Here is an 18,721-nt window from a genome sequence, read left to right as displayed (position 1 = left end):
CTGCCCTCCTCGCGCGGGCAAGATGGCGGCCGGGCCCTCGCTGTGAGGAGAGGGGGCACCTCCTGCCCCACGCAGTCACCTCCGGGCGCCAGGACTGACTCCTGTGCAGTCGGTCAGCACAACAAACTAACGCAGCGGCGGGATGGGGTGTCGGGCTGTAGGGCTCGCTGCGCGAGGCCTTTTCCCGTGGCTCGATGGATCGCTTTTCTGTGGCCCCGTTACCGACAGCGTTGTTGTGCCCCAGCAGTTTTCATCGGTCAGTTGTAGAGCAGTGCTGTTTGCAAAGGACCAGCCCGTTTTTACTAAAGCCATTTGTGTGATGAGAATAATAAAGTAGGTGGGTAGAGAGATTATTTCTTAACACGTTAATGCGTGACTCACCAACAGGTATATAGGCAGATAAATGGCAGGTCTGTGGCTGAACAGTTAGAGGTGATTTGATGAAGGGTTCAGTAAAGCAGCATGTCTGCATCTTTGCTGGTGTCAGGAATTTTCAGCGAACTGCAGATGGGAGAGAAAGACTTAGAGTTGATGCAGTCCTGATGTCTGTCACTAGTGTATTTATACTTTTTTACTTTTAATGTCTGAATATGAATGAAAACTGTGGTGGGTGGACACTGCTGTTCATATCCTGGCAATCTCACACTCAGAATTGCCTGACGTTTCTACAGGTTTTGAATGACAGATGAAGTTCCATCACTGACACGGGAGGTGTATGTCAACTACATATGCTGCTCTTCCAAAAAAAAGAAAATGATGGTGGTTTTTATGCTCAGTGGTCTGTGTTCAGGACTCTGCAGAAAAGAGATGGGGGTCTCTGACAGCGTTTTCTGCATTTAATATTTACAGTTAACGTTATTCTGTACTAAGTATGCTAGCAGCACGTTGAGTTTGTTACCTTGTGCAATATATACACAGATCTGCTTACACAAGTCATCAAAAGAACATGAAAATCAAGCCAAGAAAGCACATTAGAGACTGAAATTACAGTGCGAGTATGTGACACAAAGCAGAAAAAATTCCTTCTGTTGATATTCTGAAAAACAGTGGAATCACCAAAGTGTGGATTTTGGTGATGAATAGAAATACTTGCTGCCACGATTACCCTTTCAGAGCTTTTTGAATTGGAAATGAACAGTTTTGAACAAGATCCAGATAAGATTATAAATACTCTCATGAAGTCCTTTGCAGAAAAAATCACTTGGTTTTGTGGAAGAATGGATCCAGTGCTATCATCCAAACCTTTGAGAGTTTGTCACCCAGAAAATGATCGATTACTTTGGGCAATGGGGCAAGGTTTGCAATCTGATCAAAATCCTTCAGGTTTTGACTGCTTCATGTAAGGAACTGCACTGAATATTTCACCTAAATCTGAGATGTCCTATGGCAGAAGAATATTGCCATTGGATTGAAAAGATTGGCACGGTTGCTGGAAATACTAAATCACCACAACTGATGTAAGTAAGGTGAAGTATTCTTTTAAGAATTTTTAGTGCTTTCAAATTAAAATGGTTTAGCATCAGTTTAAGTTCTATATAGGACTAGCGTGGTTTTAGTATGTAATATCTACAGTCTATAACTTAAACCACCTTTGTATACCAGTTGTCATGTCTTGAGGTTGAACTTTGATACGGGGTTGAATAGGGAAGAAGCGGGTTTGCAAGGCAGATTCTGTCAAGTGAGCTGGGAATATTTGAGTAGTTACTGAATCAAAATAAGATCTTCATGTTTCTTTTAAAAGCAAACAAATATATATGCATTTTGCTTTAACATCATTCCCATTTTATGTCATAATGTATCAAAGCAAATAACTGCTGTTTTGTAACAGTGGTGTGTTCAGAGTAATGAATGATCTCTGAGTTAGTTTAGAAATAAACCTGAAGTGTCTCATATTTTATATCCTACAACTTACTGATATAGCATTTGGTCACTGAAGACTTGCAGTGTTCTGCGAGTTGACTGTTGGAAAACTACGCTCTGCTTTGTAGTGTTTTGTTGTGTAGTTAGCAGCAGTTACCCAGCAACTTCCAAACAGAAGTGTTTCAAGCTCTTATATGGCTTTCTGTAGTACGGATGCTTTAAAGCAGCCTTCTCCCTTTTTCCAGTGTCTTGATTTCTGTTCTGTTGATCTTATTTATGTGTAACTCACATGAAATTTAAAAAATTTAGTCTGCAAAAGTGTACTTAACATTAGAACTGCCTGGGAAGCAAAATGAACACCGATACTGGCTTGGTTACGCCAGTAAAACTCCCCGTGAGGACAGCCTTATCCCAGAATAAGAATACACTTCCCAGATTGCTTATATCATGTTGCAAGTGCTATTAACTAAAACACAACCTCCCCTGTCACAAACTGCTCTTCTCCTAGCACAGGAAGATGTAGACTCGACACTCTTAGTTGGAATAAAACGTCCCCATGAAGATTTTAAATGGCATAATCAGTCCAGCAACTTTTTTCATGGAGGTCTTATGCCCAAGACCGATTCTAACAAATCTGCAGTGACTTAAATAAGTATGAAATAGGACTGCTAATATAATAGTAGGATCGAATGAGCAGTGAAGAGAGAAATGGTTATAGGCATGCGTCCTGTGCATTTTATACTTCAGTAGAGACACATAATCTGAACGTAAACAGTCTAGTTTACTTGCACTTCACAAACTTGAACTCTGACAAGCAGATATTGGGAGTACGTTGTAAACTGGAAGAATGTTTAATTCCCTTTGCTCTGGTAGTGCCTCATTTTTGTTTAATTGTACTCTTGTGTACTTCCGTTTAAAAGCAGTCATTCCTATTATTACTTTGTAATTGTTGGTGACCGTTAAATACTTCATAGCTTTTAAAATATTACTATTTCTATTCCTGTTACAGACACGTGGTGCAGATCAGCTAAACAAATGTCTAATTGTTCTTTGCTGGCTAGATTATAGAGAAAGGGTTTTAGTACAAGACTAAACTTTATCAGACAAAGGAACTAAAGCTGAATATGTTCACTGAGTATGTAAGAAATCAAGAAACATTTATATCAGTTTTTGTCTGCTCCCAAGGATTATTATGATAAATCATAATGTTCCAGTTAATGTCCAGGTTTGGTTGTCTGGGAGGCAGATTTCTGTCACTTTGAGTATAGAAGGAATCTGTAAGTGTACTCAGGGAAAGCACAGTCTTATAATAATGGGAAGTGATGCGTGTGTGAAAGGAGAGTAGAAATCATAAATATTTTCTGTACTATTTTTTTTCAGATAACAAAGATCACACCTTGTGGAAACTGCACTTTATTTTAGGTATGTAAAGATGTCACAAAGAAGGTGATCTGTCTTTAAATTCTCTTGCTTCTTCTGACAAGTGTTACTCCACCAGAAGTCATAGTCTGTAGAAGACAAATATGCATAACTCATGTTTCATTTATACTTTAGGAAATCTATTTATAGCTAAGAGGCTAGAAGTTTCTGTAATTCATGTATAAATCTATCTTATTCCACAAGAAAATACATTTACAGTACCTGCCTATAAATATGTGTATAACATTCATACCAAATAAAATTTTTTTACAGAACCAGTTCTGAAGATGGAAAATCTAAATATAAATGCCATCATGAACTACATTTTATCGCTCTGTTTTAAGAGGTATCATAGATACTACCAGAAAGATCTGCTTTCTGTAATAGAAATCCACTGTTCCAAATAGTAATGGGTTCTTTTGCCTGGTGTTTTGCTTACTTAATGTTAGAAAAGTAGTTTGAGATACTCAAAATGATCTTAGGAAATTGTATGTCCAAAACATATAACTTCAATGGAGTTAGCTGTCATTCTTGTAGTAGTCTTTACCCAAGTGGACACTTCTTAGAAGCCTAATGAGCGTAACGCTGTAGAGAAAAGCTCTTCGTCAGTACTGAAAAATTCAGAACTAACTAAAGTACTTTGAAGAATTGTAGGTGGAACAAGTGTGTTGTAAATTTTTAGGTTTGACTCAGCCTTTACTTTCTTTTCAGAGCCAATGCTGTGGATAAAGCTAAGGGTGGAAACACTGCTATAGTAATCTAGAGGAATTTATAAGGAATCTTTCTGCAACATGCTCAGCAGCTAAAGCCATTCACACTTCAGTGCCTAGAATTGGCCCCAGGGTAGTAATTAATAAAAAGATTTGTTGAGCAGGATGCATCAAGTATATGAGCAATGTTTGAAGGGGAGTCATCTAAGGCAATTAGTTTTAATAAGAAACAGGAATGGTAAAGGATACTAATAGTATTTTCCACTAACTGTGATTAGTTTGAAATACTAAAATTCTGTATCTGCAGATTTAAGCACCTTTAAGGAATTCTGCAAGTAATGTAGTAATTTTGGGGCCAGGATTTTTTTAAGGTATTGAGCCTACACTAGGAGCTAATCACCATAGAACATTTTTTCCTTCAGCATTTTTCTTAATATGCCATTATTTTCTAACACTTACCTCCACCATTTCACTTCCTTTAATTTCTTGCTCATGAGAGAATTTTTCTGATTTGCACACAAGCCTCCCGTTTACCATGTTCACAGTACACTGTTGAAGCAGATTTAAAAATTATAAAAAATTTTAGGTTTTGGAATTAAATTAGAATAAGTAGAGGACTATATAAGTAGGAAATAAATGATACTGATGCTTCATAGTCACATCTGCTAACTTAAACTGGAGACCACAGCATTTTAATAAGAGTTTTAGAAGAAACATTTGTTTGTTGAAATGATAGAAATGTATGCTAATGGAAATGGTACAAACAAGTTTCATTCATACACAGAAACTGAAGTATAAGGATGAATAAAGAGATGCACCCATTCCTGAAATATATTACCTTTAGCTTTCTGCCATCCATAGTAGTAATGTCAGCCTGTTTTCCAAGCGTAAATGAGTTAGTTACAGATTGCTTGGGTGTTTTTGATGTCACAACAAAGTCATCTCCTTTTTGCTGTATTTCAACAATAGGCTTAATATCTTTGGCGGCTCTGATAAGGTCATCTGGCAATGCTGTAAAAAAGGCAAAAAAGGACTTTTTCTGTTATGAAGTAGTGCGTTGATATGAAATAGCAGGTTCTTTTCTCTGATAAAGGTGCAAAATATACAAACCGGTAATAGAAAGTGATGTCCAAGTTAAAAGACAAATCCTGTTTTGGATTCCTTGCTTCTCTATGGGCATATTGTTCCATTCCATCTAGTCTGTATAGAGTTTGATACTATATTTGTTAATCTTGTGTCAGAATACGTAGTTACTTTCAGTAACGGCTTGCCGTGTGATGACATTTCTTCATGAAGAAAACCATGTGTATATTATTTTGTTTCCCTCACCTCTTCCCAGGGATATTGGAGGTGGGGCTTATCTGTTTAGTCAGAGCTGCAACAGTGCAAGTAACCTCAAACTACCTCATCAGGGTGTCTCTAGCATGATTTGAGAGTATCATCTTCAGCAGCAGAGGGATTTGTTCAGGCTGTAGGACTAGGCTTTTCAACTGTAACTGAGTTTTATTCTACTAAACATCTCTTACACACGTTTAAAAACCCCAATGTGAATGTTTTGCCAAGATAGTCAAGAGGCTAAGTGCATTTTTATTAATGTAGGCACCTACTAAGTCTATTAGTTACAGATTACCAAACAGGTATAACATACAGTAATCACTAGTGCTGTAGAAAGTGCCTGCACTACTAATAGTGCATTGGAAATCTGTATATGTCATTGACAACTTGTTTCTAGTTAAATGTATTTATAAAGTTATGTGTTAATCAAAACAAGTTGATTTCTGATATGCCTCTTCTTTCATGAGGGACTCATCTGATGTTAAGATAGGGATATGGGGGTTATCTGTAACCTTTCTACATCTATCTGTATGATTTTCAGCTTCTTTTCATTTCCAAATTAGACATAACAGACCTACCTGGCAGGGGGTAGTTTGTCATACAAACAAAAGAAAAAAACATAGAAATACAGTAATAAAAGATGTCATGCAAAGTGTGTGTTGTAATCTGAGCAAATTATTTCAAAAGTAACTTGACACTTACCGAGAGCTTTCAGAAACTCTTCATAGTTCTCTTGAGCGTAGACCTGCCAGGTTCCATTGAATGCCATTATGGATGTTATAATGCGGTTTAGGGCGGTGATGCTAGCAGGAAAGTGAGGGCTTGCCCTGGTCATTCAGATGCTATTTATGGAAAGGGAAAGGCTAGCCCGAATTGTGAGATGACTGGCTAATTATTAACCATGAAGTAACAATTATTAATCATTTATTTGTTCTTAATGATCATAACCTCTAGTTCATTCTGCTTTGTAGAAAGTCTTACCTTGACCAGCTGGTTTGGGATGTTATGTTTATTGTGGGTTCCTGAACTTGGGTAGTTATTCATAATTGTTGTAAAGTGTTGCATGGATTAATTTGTTTTCTTTTCGTTCACAACTTCTATGTTTAATACATTTCCTGTGTTTTGGATAGAATTCTTCAGATAAAATGGCATAATTTACAGTTGATGCAAGGTAATTACTGTCTTACAGCAGGAACTTCCTAATTATCGCAATATTCTCCACTATGGGTACTTGGACCTTAAATGGTGGGAATAAAATCCACAGCTATTTCTTCCAAAATTGTGGGCCTCCAATTGCTTGAGGACAGGGAAAATCATGTTGGAGTGGGACAGTCAGTTATGACTTTATCCAGTAGATGTCAGTACTGTGCATCTAAATCTGTATTAAAGTGTTTTTTTTTTTTTTTTAAATAATTACTGCATACATAGACGATTAAAGGTAAAATAAAACATGGAACATCGCTTGGAGACTGAAATGAAAGCAGTAAATGAGATGTATTATTTTTCTTCTCACCAATTGCACCAAGAATTCCTCACTCATTATAGTTATTGAGTGATATTCCCTGCTGTCTGTGCGAGCATGACTGTTGATTTTGGAAGACGTTCATTAGATTATGTGTCTTGCAATTATATTGCTTAATTCAAATAGAGCCTGTATCCCAGGGGTAGGTGACCTTTCTAAGTTAACTTTTATTACCCCATATCGGTCAGTAATTCTTCTATTTAAATAGAAAACCAATGCTGAGCTTTTTCTTACAAATTCACAACGTTTTTTCAGTATGTAATTTTAAAGTAAATTCACACATAAAGAGCCAATTTTGTAATCGCATTTACATATGAGAACACCTGAGTAGCAAGGATGAGGTACTGATAATGAGTAAGGCCGTATTTATGTGTGGGGTGTAACGCACATGGCTCTAAAAGGTACACGTTTATATTGGAGTTATTCTAGGACGATTCATCTGTTTTACCATAGAGTAATGTTAATGATGCCATCAGAAGGGCCTGCTTTTCTTCATTCACTGTAAGATGAATCTAGGTAATTAGCTAAGCTCTCACTTTTTAGTATTATTAAATTTAATAATATAAATTATATACATTTAATTTTAAGTACTGTCTGAAATGTAACTGCCTTTGGTCAAATGATTGGCAATCCTGTACAGGATTGCTGCGCCCATTTATGTTGACACTGGAACAGCAGTGACCCTCAAATAACCGGGAAAAATACCGCTATTGTAAGGACAGTTTATACTAGTTTGTGGAGCAAGGTAACATGCTATTTTGCTGAATAAATGCATTTAGCTGGATGGCTGTATTAGGAACACAATCACTTTCTTATCTCTCGCTGACACGGTTTTACTGGTAGAAGATGGGACTGTAGCTGTGGCTTCAGAGCATTTGAGAGGCCACACTTTTTCTACATCCAGAATAATCTAATGTAACTAATAAACCTAAAAATCTCTTTGATTCTAAAGAATGTAGGTGTTCAGTAGGATGGAAGGATCTGGGTCCACCTCTAGATGTTCACTCAGTCCTTTTGTGTAAATGTATTACTGCGTGTCAGCATATATAGAATCTGAATGTGTTCCTCTGTAAAGAACCAAGCCTTGAAAATGTCACTGCCTTGTTTTCTTCCCATATGGCTTAGGTTTGTAAAGGTCCATGCTTCAAGGCCCTGATTCAGCACGGTACTTAGGAAAATTCCTAACTTCCCCCACACAGGCCAACTGATTTCAAGATGGATGTACTTGATAACACTGCTGAGGTGTCACCAAAGGTATAAATTTAATAATACACACACACACACAAGCATATGTCAGCTACAAGATAATCAGTAACACATAGTGATTTACTACAGAAAAACTCCACTGAAAGCCTGGCTCTCATATGTGAATCCTCTGGTATTTCCCACACAGATTTACTAGGAAAGAGTTTCTCTGTAAAGTGAACATGCATGTGTGTACACGAGAATTGTTTTCTAACAACTACCAAAATAAAGATACTAAAATAAAAACAGAGGCATGAGCCTGAATTTTAGGGCAGAGACACTAAAAGGAATCTGAAGGAGTTAAATTCCTTTTAAATTCAATGAGACATAATTGACTAATTCATTTAGGCTTTTTCATTATAATCCCACCTGGGACTTACTCTTCTTCCATTCCTGTTGGTATCTCTCCATGCTTATAGACACTGATAGTAACCTGCCCTGTTTCAGAACCATACTTATTCTTGACATAGATGCTGTATTTTCCTGTGTCTTCATTGCAGACTTTCTCTATGGTAATTGTGACAACTGTCCCCTTCACATCCATTTTGTAACGATCTTTAAAGATGATAGCCTTCTCATTTTTGAACCAAGTGATTTCTGGGTAAGGATCTCCAGATACACAGCAAGTTAAACACAGGGTCTATTGTAAAACAGATAGCAGAAATAGATTATGAAGATAGATAAATGAGCAAGGAAATTAAGTTGATGAGAAATTAAGAAAAAAATAAATTCTCTTAGATTTTTCAGTAGGTGAGATTCTAGGGCTGTCCACTCCTTTTCCTGATATCCTCCAGTATAATCAGGATTAACCTGACTGAATTCACTGGGCCTGACTCATATTTGTGCTACTGTCTTTTTATAGCTTTCTTACACTGTAAAGTGACACTTAAATAGGTACATGGTGAATTTGCAATTACTTTACAGGACTTTTATTCTGCCTGTGTACCAGTAAAGGGGAATGTGACTCAGAAATAGAAGTAGCAAGTTGATGTGATAGGAAAATCAGGTCCAGCACTTAAAAGCCTTAGTATAATCCTATGAAATGGGAAGACAACAGAAAGGATCTGGCTGTGAAACAGCCCTAGGAAGCAGTAACATCTGAAACCAGCAAGAAAGACGTTCTGTGCCACGAAGAGCACCTATATGTGCAGAAGCACGTGCATGTTTGGAAGCACCATCAACAATACAGGGGGCTGATACAAGTATTGCGGAGGGTACCGCTTCACACCTTTGGCGATTGCAGTAGCTCAGAAAAGCTCCTGGGAACATACAGGAAGGGAAAACAAGTAGTTTTCTCCCCATCAGTTATGCTTCTATGTCTGTGCAAGGGCCAATTATATGAACAGTTACTCAATATTACCTTGTCCTCCATGATGGTGGCAACATCTGGCAGACCTTGAACAACTCTGGCACGACCTGGGAATGAACAAATATGACCTTTCAGTTTTACATATCGGCGTACCACTTGACTTTGTTTTGCAGAGGGAAGGAAATTAATTTACTTACACTTTTCTGCTACTGCTGCTTCCCTGAAAGTGAGAGAGATAAAATTGTAGTGGTTTTATTAGGCATTGTATTCTCAATACAGGATATGACACTCAAAATAGATTTAGCTGTGAAAGTATTTAGGCAGGAACTTACTTTAGCCTTCTGTGCTCAGCCAAGGCATCTTCAAAGGCTGCAAGGAATGAAAAGGTTTTAGGGAAAGTTGCTGTTTATTTCATTTGACTTAGTAGATTTAACATAGTGCATCAGTGCTGGAATTACAGGTATTTGTGCACATAGATATGTATAATTATCATCTAGACAGTATCTGTAGCTGCTTTAAGGAGATACGAATCCATTTATATACTACTGAAATTAAGTGGGGTCTAGTATTCTCCTTCCAAAGAGAAGTCCAGAGGAGGAAAAAAAAACCCACTTTGAACAGTTTGGAAAAGTCTTTGTAAACCTGAAGACCTTTTCCAAGATACCACCTGTAAGCTCTGTTGGCCTGTGGAGGAATTGGACACATCCCAGGAGCAGCTACCCTCCCACTCATCCTTTCCCCAGGAGTGCCTTACGCTATGGCAGCAAGGCTCCCTAAGGGCTTCAGTCCTTTCTGCGGCGCACTGCTCCTCTCCCCGTGTTTCCTCTGACTTCTATGGGCAGTTCACTGTCCTTCTTAACCCAATTTCATAGCGTGCTGTCATGGAACTGTGGCTCCAGCTCAAATAAAGGAGGGAGGAATCACTGCCTGTGATTTGAAGGAATCTTGGAAAGCAGCTTGGGTATATCTCATTCCTATGACGGTGGTGTTTGACTCAGCTTACCTTGTCCAGACAAGTCAGTTGACAGTTTGTGAGAGTTGTTCCCATCAAATAACTCCAGGGTGTATTTTCCCTTATCTGCATCTGTTGGGTTCAGTATGTGAAGCCAGATCTGATTCATTGTGCTCCCAGCTTTCAGTCTGTCACGGCTTTCCAGTTGTTTCTCCCTAAATAAACAAATGATACCATTTCAACAGTATTTAGCAGAGCTCTATAAATTAGAGCGCTAACTTTTTTTAGACCTATGCTGGTTAGAATAAGAGAGTGGGAGTCAGGACCTCACTGTTAATTTCATGGAAAGCTACGTACTCAGTCACTTTTGAAAATCTCATGGGGCCTCTAGCTGTGCTTTTAGGCAGTTTGCCAAACCTCTACAAACTCTATAAAGACCTTTCAGTTCTTACTTAGGATATTAAATAGGATTTAGATGTTGAATATTTGTAAGCGTTGAGCCCTTAAACATTTTTAAAAATTGGCCTCCTTATATACGTGTGTAGGCAGTATCTAATAAAACACCATTTCTCTATTTCATGAAGACATTATGAGGCTAAATTAGCTGGTGTTTGGACAGAATTTTATAACGTTTGGGAATATTTGTTATTCAGAGTGGGGGAATAGAGTGGTTTAGGGAAGTACAAAGTAGTAGAAATAAAGAATTTGAAAAAATCAACTCCTTTTCCTGTCTGTAACCAAGGTGGCTGTAACTGAGCAGTACCTTAAATGCATCATTATTATTCTAGTAAAGATGATCACTTATAAATATTTCTGCAGTGCTAAGATAAAAATAACATGACTGCTTATTTTGGAATTCCCAGACATGTTTCAGGATGCAGAGTGAATTGTGTTTTCAGCCCTTACTCAGACAAATCTACCATTGCCTTAAAAAGCTATGGGCTCAGGCCCAACATGTTTAATTTTGACGATTAACAGTTACATGCAACAGGACTCCAGAAGCCTTGCAAATATCTTTCGGGGACTTACTTGTGATACCAAGTTGTTTTCATGTAGTCTGTGTAGTACTTCACATCTGTGTAGATTTTGATGCCTTCTTCAGTAGGCTGAATTTTCAGAGGTGTAGCAGAAAGAGCTAATAATATAATTGAAAGACTGAAATTGAGGAGGACATTCAAGAATGCACAATTTTACATGTTACACAAACAAAATCCCAAGCAACCTATTAACATTTCTCTCTGGAGAATGTGGCTAGCTGAAAGTAGGATGGTATTCTACCTCTTGAAGACCCTGGATCTTTTAGCAGCTGGTAGAAAAATGTCAGCATCTCTTCTAGAGACTTGGGTCTGGAATACGCATCTCAGATAGAAATAGTACAACTTGGCCAAATTCACATAGCAAGCGTTGTGACAAGGAGCAGGCTGCCGGCACGTAAAGGTCACAGAATTAATTTGTAAGTGCAGAGGGTTTTATGTCCCTGGATTTATTTACTGACCTGATCCTCCTTGACAGTTTGAAGGTGCTTCTAACACTAAAGGAATAGTAAATGGGTGGTGGTGTAGTTGAGCCAAACCCAGGAACAGCTCCTGAGCAGTTTGCTCTGATCATGGCACCCGACCTTTCTCCCCTTCCATTATTACTGTGTCAGCTGATGAGAAAATGACATACCACTGATCCTACACAGCTCCTTGAGAAGGTCTTCAAAGGCTGCAAAGACATAAAGATTTAATATGCATAAATACAATATTTAGCAAATGACATCTGATCTACCAACTTAATTTCATTATGTTTAGAATGTATTATATTTAGTAGTTATTTGTTTTTTTCTGTTGCAAAGCTTACTCAGAGTGGAATTTTTGCCACTGACTCATTTATTTTCAGATGCTGTTCTTACTATATTTAGATGCTTCTATCTTCCTTAGCAGTCAACGTGTGCAACAGTCTGCCACGCAGACAGCAGATTTATGTATCAGGTTTAAATGATAGATTCCAGATGTCAGGGTAGGATTTAATCTTGGGAAGCAGAATCTTCTGATTGATGTTGAGTTGAAGTGACTGAAACATTACTGAGCTTTTAACTGTGATGCTTGACAGAATTTATAATGCGGTCATAGCTTGATAAATGACTATATATGTAAATGACGTTAGAATGTCAGAACTGCATATTTATTTTTCAATTTTCAGAGTGTATTCAGAACACTGAAAAGTGAGGCAGGAATCTGCAGTAACATGTAATTGTTTTTCCACTTGATGTTGTCTTTAACAACTATTCTGTCATTGTAATTCAGCCTAGAATTTTTTTCACTGGTGGGGGATGCAGAGTGGAAACGGAAATTTGTTCTCCTGATGCTTTGGAGGACTGGCTGAACTTCCAGGAGTGAAAAGTTTTCTGTGGATTATCAAATGAAGTACAGTATGGACAGATGCAAAAAAAAAGCTGTGCAGATACAGAGGAGACTTATTCTGTTCATTGGGCTCTGTGTGACTCTTGCAGAATAAGAGACTGTTTTACATAGTGCATTTTATGACTCCAACCTCACATGAAATATTTGTGATTTTTAAAATGATCAGTGTGTGTGTATATATATATATATATGCTATAGTAGATCATGAATCTCTTTAAACTTGACCAGTAACTTTTTATTCAGGTTTTAATCCCTATAAAAGCATGTAGATACTATGGTAATGAACAATGCAGTAGAAAGTTATGAAATTTGTTTTTAAATCCAAAATGAATCCCAGGCAGGGGTGTGAATGTGTATTTTTGCCTTATACAAGGTTCTCTTACCTCCTTTTGTGAGATCAAGTTGGGTGTAGTCCTCTCCTCGGTCGTCTGAAACAAGTGCTTTGTATTGGCCCTCATCTGCTTTGGTCATCTAGCAAATATGTATGTACATATATAATATTTATTAAAAAAAACCCAAAACCAAACACACGCACACACACCCCCAACAGAAATTTCACATATCATTGAAAAAGGGCAGGATTTGGAAAAGGGGGAAAAGCTGAGATTTTCTTCTTCCCTCCCAATGAATTTGGCTGGATGGATCAGAAAAGAGGGCAAAAAAGGCAATTCGCCCCGGAGTCTCCTTTGAAAGGTTAGAGCGGGCCCTGGTTGATTATGAACTGATATCATATCAGTTAATTATGATAATCAGTTACGATTATCAACTGATGTTGTCAGTTATGGGGAGTCAGTATCTCAGCTTTTGCCCTCAGTCACCCTGTACCACTGCGTGCTCTTAGTGGTGTAAGGTACAGGTACGTCTGGGACTCAGTGATGATGAATGCCCACTGCTCCATAAATTTTCCTCGTGTTGCTTCGCCAATGCTCTTGACTTCAGCCTGCAGTGTTCCTGCTGGTCCTCAGACTTGTGTGAGCAGAGATTCCTGTTCACATACATTTATGTACTTGTTTTCTATAGGTGACTGGGCTGTTTGAAATTAAGATGAAAAATCAAACCCAAACAAGATTCAAATTAGCCACGCAGAGATTGCACTAAAACTCTTAACTGCACCATCAAGCTCCCTTTCTCCAGCTGTATCTTCTCTGAAGCAGAATTAAGATTACAAGGAGCATTACATCAGCTTGTCTGGCCTTCTCTATAGGTCAAGCCATAAAATTTCATTCAGTTGCTTCTGCAATGAGCTCAGTAACTTTTTTTTTTGTTACTAAAGTTCGTCTCCAGACTAGGCAACCAGTCCTGATCAGAAAACCTGAAAAGCCCACACTTTTCTTTTTAGCCACTCAGGACATGTTAAACTTTTAACAGACACTCACCCAATCATCTTATTTCTAATTCAGATCTATCTGACTATAATGTTAAATTGTTTCTTCTTTTGTGCTTTTCTCAGCGTTTGTTCAATTTCTTTCATTTAGTGGGCGTTACCCAAAACACACATTGAATGTTAATAAGATCAATCCATATTTTTTGCATTTTCATGTGATCACCAAAGCCTCTGAGTTGCTTTATGTTTTTCACCTTTTTAATACGAAGAGTTCCTATCCCAGTCTGTGGATCAAACACACCACCTGCTCGTGCTTTCTTATTGAAGAACCATTGGAAGCTGGTGTCCTTTCTCAGGTTTGTTGCCTGTTTGAACACAACATTTAGAAGTCAGGGTCCCAAATGCAGTTTATTTCTGAATGCCTTGATGTCCTTCTAATATGAAACATCATTTGCATTAGAGCATTGCTGCAGAATCTTAGAAACTTCCTTCTTTATTAAAATTTCTGTCCAAGATATACCATCTAACTTTCATTGGTCTGCAAATAAGCATTTGGATGAGCACTGTTCATACCCTTCCCTTAAAATTCACATCTAAAATTTAATGCTAAAGGAATTCAGACTGTGCAGTTGCATCACATAGCTGTATGTACCTTGCAGGTAAGGAGTACTTCACAGTTCTCAGTAACCTTCCATTTCAAATTCTCTATGAAATGCGGACCTGTAAAAGAAAATGAATGTCTTTTGCAGTGCATTTCCACAGCTCTCGTGTTATCTACAGAAATGCCTCCATCTAGCGGTGAATCCCAGCAGTGCGGTCTGTAGGGAACGCTTCACGCCACTGAGTTTTGCATGCGATAAACACCACAGTTTCGAGCATATAATTATTGCTGGTTTTATAATATCCTTAGGTAACGTATCTTTGTTGAGGAATCCTATCTCCAAATGTAGTTAATAATGCTGCCTAACCAGTCCTTTATGACTCTGCTTTGCATCAAGTCAGCGTAGGAGTTGATAGGTATTTCCCAGGTGAATTGCAATAGAATAGAAAAGCCACGTACTTTCTGTTTTTCTTCCTGATTCTGGGAGGGTAAACTGGGGGACAGATTCCTTTATATACACTTTCATCTTATACGGAGCATCTCTGAAAACAGGAGACTGGACCTATATTCTAGTGTGGTATCACAGTTGTTATTAAGTGAATATTTTTATCCCTGCTAGAAGGGGATCACCTTTCCAGTTGTAGTATTTTTTCTCTGAAACTGTTTTATAAACTTCTTTATTCATAAATATAAGATGGAGGATAAAGTGAAAGTGGAATGCATGGTTCTTTTTAAACTTACCTAGAGAATCCTGTTTGCTACAAGGAAAGTGAGTGGATCTTAATTACATGGTATATATTCATATTGGACAATTTTCAGAATTCAAAAATGTTCAGTGTTACAGCAGTGATGCAGAAGATCTATACTGAGGATTGTGGCTAGCGTGGCTAAAACTATTTAAATAAATTATTTTGATCTTTAAGAGCAGGGCAGAGTATCTTAAAATAAGGAATCTTATCCTAGTGTATTAATCAGCTTAAATAATACACTTAAAAAAGATGCTAAAGGAAATTATTTAGAGCACTCAGTGAAATAGCTTTGCTCAGGTTTTGCCATCCTGTTGGCATAGTTCTGGCAAGTCATTAACCTTCAGCTTATCTTACCCTGCTTTTTCTTCCATTCTCTCCGTTTTGCATCAGCCTCCTCTGCAACTTTAGCAAAACCTGTGAGAACAGCAATGGTCAAAGTCAACAAACCCCCTTCTATTTCTCAGTGTAACACTTTAGAAATTTCTGATGACGAAAGGTATTACCATTAGAGCTGTGATATTTGTTTATAAGACATCTCTAGTGCATGAGTTACCTCTGGTCCCCACCGAGAACCCTGAACAGATGAGTACCATCATTCTTTCATTGTACTGGTTGCTCAGAACCTAACATTTATTTTCATTAAAATAAAAGAGTCTTTGAAGACCTGACCATTCTGCATTTAGGAAATGAAATAGGAGTCTTGACCATACAAAAAGGTAGGCTAGAAACCCTGAAATTAAAATGTTTAAAAAGTGAGAAACACAGAAGAAGGCAGAGAGCATAGAATTTACCTCTGTTTTAGACAACCGCATGCAACTTTAGTTATCTCTACTTCCTTCATTGTCAGTAAAGAAAAATGGGCACTTCTAGAGCACAATTCATCAAACTTATTTTATATCCTGAACATAGCATGTGCTGAATCACTCTGTAAAACTGCCTGTTTCTCTCCACCAGTTGTAAAGGGAGTCAAGTAGACTTGATGTTTTATAGACACTTTCCATTCAAAAAGTTTGGAAGCTTTAGAAGGTCACTTGAAAGCAAACTGTTTGCAAGAACTGAAAATAGAGATAGACACGCTATGGGGAAGTATTTGAATGAGAATCTTGTTACTTTCTATTTTTAATTAATTATAAAAGGCTCTCTGTACTAGCACATACAGGCACCCTGTATGTTTCATGTTCAGCTTTCTTTGTTGCTTGGACTTGTCCTTGAGTACAGTTGACACTGGTTTCTTTATTGCATTTAGTTTAATGCAATTAACCAGCTGCTAAATACACTGAATTTTCAACCTGATCCTGTCCTGAGATAAATGAGTACATGTAATAACACATCATACAGTTTACTGCCAAGACACAGACAGTTTGCCATAGCAAGTTAATATGTAAAACATTTAAAAAAATAACTAATCATTCCACTGGTATTTTGCTTTAGCAGACCGTTTTTATCATCAAGGACCCTATTTATAAGACCAAAAGCTTCAATTTATGTTAAAGAGAAATTCAGATAATTTCTTACATGATTCCTGGACTGTAAATGTGTGCTAAAATAAATATTTGTCTCCCCATTCACAGTCTGCCATTATAACTGTCGGAAATACTTTGGGGCCTTAAGTGCCTAGAAAACTTTCCACTGAGCATGGCAGTCTATATTTGATCCTGAATTTCCACTTACATTCATCCACAAGAACTAGGGTGAATTGATTTTTAGCTTTTCCATCTTGCAGCTGGGCTGTGTACATCCCTTTATCGTCATCACAGAAATTCTGGATTATCAGTTCTACGAGACCTTTTCCTTTGACAAAGTTTATTTTATGTGTCTGTGTAAAACAAAGGAAATACGATAAACTGAATAGTTTTTCCACTGCGGAACTGTTCCAAGGTCAGATCCTGGCCCAGCATCTTCTACAACACTCAGACATTACAGTCCTTTCATGTATGTATCCTTATATACTTTCCCTTATCTTACAGGAGTAATGAAGCCAATGCACTCTGATATTCTATATTCTGGGATTCATCTATTCAATTATTATTTGCAGCAGGAACTTTTCTCTGAGAGAAAGTTTCTGTTAAAACCACATAACACAATAAATTCTTTCTTGTTGGATATTGTAATTGTTGGCATGTAATTGCATATTTGGGCAACGATGAGTAATATTGCCACCCTCTTGACATCATGCAAGCACTACTGAACCTTTTATACATACACCCCGAAACCTACCAGGTGCTTAAACATAAATATCATCATCATGCCTTACTGCCTTGTTTGCTCTAAGCAAATATTATCTTACGAAGAGCTCAACAAATACTTTGTAATCATGCATAACCATGTCAGTTCTCCAGTGTAGAAAAGACACTACTTTGAATAGACAAAGCCTTCAATAAATTTGCTACACATTGCTTTAAAAAAACCCAACATCGCAATAACAGCTCTGAAATTCTTTGGCCTAGTCCTATCCCTCTGTTATATCTGTTCTTTTTGTTATCTTGGCATTGCTACACTGCATTTAACTGACAGGCGAATGATTTATACTGTTCTTCATTCTCAACTGTTCTCCCCTCTGGTCCTGTCATTCCAAATACTTTTTAAATGTTATAATATTAACTTGATATGGGAAGACAAGGAAGAGGCTAGAACATTTTTTTAAATGTATCAGAAGGTTGGAGTGCACTGTAACACATGATGCTGTGTTATTTCCAGTGCCTCTGACTGAGAAATAAATCACTTTCATCTGCTTTTAGAATTCATGAGATTTATCTGTATTCAGTTCAAAGAGATAGGGTGGAAAGCTTGCAGCTTTGCTTGGTAAAACAGAAGAAAAATATCTTGTCTTATTGTGAGAGATGGTATTTCTTTAGCATCCACTGAAATGAGTCGAGTTTGTTTGTCTAAGACAAAGCGCTCTGGTGCATTTGTAGTATCAGATGAATTACACAAGGCTGAGGTTTGTTGTCAGAAAATTCCGTTATAAAAGGGAAGTCTCTGCTGTGGCAAGATTGTCAGAGGCAGCCTCTCAGGACGGGGGGGATAACAGGAAAGCTGGATAAGGAGGGGACGTTCTCTGAGTGTTACCACTGAAGGTTTTGCTGGCCATAGCACAGAGGAATATTACACTGTCTTGAACTAACAGCGTCAGTGCTGCAGCCTTGCTTGATACTAGGACTGGGCAGCTTGAGAATCAGACAGTTGGCTTTCTGTTTATGCACAGTGGAAAAACCAAGCCCTAGAGTCTTCCAAACCCACACATCAAAATATCTGATGGGAATTTAGAAAACTGGGAATGTACCCATTTG

General features: G+C 37.7%; 2 protein-coding genes across 2 annotated transcripts in view; both read right to left on the bottom strand.

The window, feature by feature from the left end:
• Positions 1-3,259: 3,259 nt before the first annotated feature.
• On the bottom strand, positions 3,260-6,140 carry LOC103923724 (fatty acid-binding protein, liver). The gene is made up of 4 exons (XM_009332140.1): positions 6,027-6,140; positions 4,828-5,000; positions 4,449-4,538; positions 3,260-3,368 (listed from the first exon to the last, which is right to left on the bottom strand). The coding sequence occupies exons 1-4, from the start codon at positions 6,091-6,093 to the stop codon at positions 3,318-3,320; spliced, it is 381 nt and encodes a 126-aa protein (XP_009330415.1). The 5' UTR covers positions 6,094-6,140; the 3' UTR covers positions 3,260-3,317.
• A 2,327-nt stretch (positions 6,141-8,467) lies between these two features.
• Positions 8,468-18,721, bottom strand: part of MYOM3 (myomesin 3) — a 28,267-nt gene continuing 18,013 nt past the window's right edge. Inside the window, exons 26-37 of the mRNA XM_009332139.1 lie at positions 17,103-17,247; positions 15,786-15,845; positions 14,734-14,801; positions 14,336-14,446; positions 13,141-13,228; positions 12,021-12,059; positions 11,382-11,487; positions 10,404-10,567; positions 9,733-9,769; positions 9,598-9,620; positions 9,452-9,507; positions 8,468-8,731 (exon numbers count right to left, since the gene is read on the bottom strand). Of these exons, the coding sequence (XP_009330414.1) occupies positions 8,468-8,731; positions 9,452-9,507; positions 9,598-9,620; positions 9,733-9,769; positions 10,404-10,567; positions 11,382-11,487; positions 12,021-12,059; positions 13,141-13,228; positions 14,336-14,446; positions 14,734-14,801; positions 15,786-15,845; positions 17,103-17,247 (1,161 nt within the window). The remainder of the gene's footprint in view (positions 8,732-9,451; positions 9,508-9,597; positions 9,621-9,732; positions 9,770-10,403; positions 10,568-11,381; positions 11,488-12,020; positions 12,060-13,140; positions 13,229-14,335; positions 14,447-14,733; positions 14,802-15,785; positions 15,846-17,102; positions 17,248-18,721) is intronic.

The sequence above is a fragment of the Pygoscelis adeliae genome, unplaced genomic scaffold (genome assembly GCF_000699105.1).
Source record: "Pygoscelis adeliae isolate BGI_AS28 unplaced genomic scaffold, ASM69910v1 Scaffold359, whole genome shotgun sequence".
NCBI lineage: Eukaryota > Metazoa > Chordata > Aves > Sphenisciformes > Spheniscidae > Pygoscelis > Pygoscelis adeliae.
Note: the sequence above shows the minus strand (reverse complement) of the source record. Positions and strands in the feature narration are given on the sequence as shown.

Excerpts from the sequence above, each read along its gene's own strand:
- LOC103923724 (XM_009332140.1), bottom strand. The coding sequence starts at position 6,093 with ATGGCATTCAATGGAACCTGGCAGGTCTACGCTCAAGAGAACTATGAA. Across the intron at positions 5,001-6,026 it reads AGAGTTTCTGAAAGCTCTCG|CATTGCCAGATGACCTTATC; the intron begins GTAAGTGTCAAG and ends CCTTTTTTACAG. Across the intron at positions 3,369-4,448 it reads AAGGAAGTGAAATGGTGGAG|ACTATGACTTCTGGTGGAGT; the intron begins GTAAGTGTTAGA and ends TGTCTTCTACAG.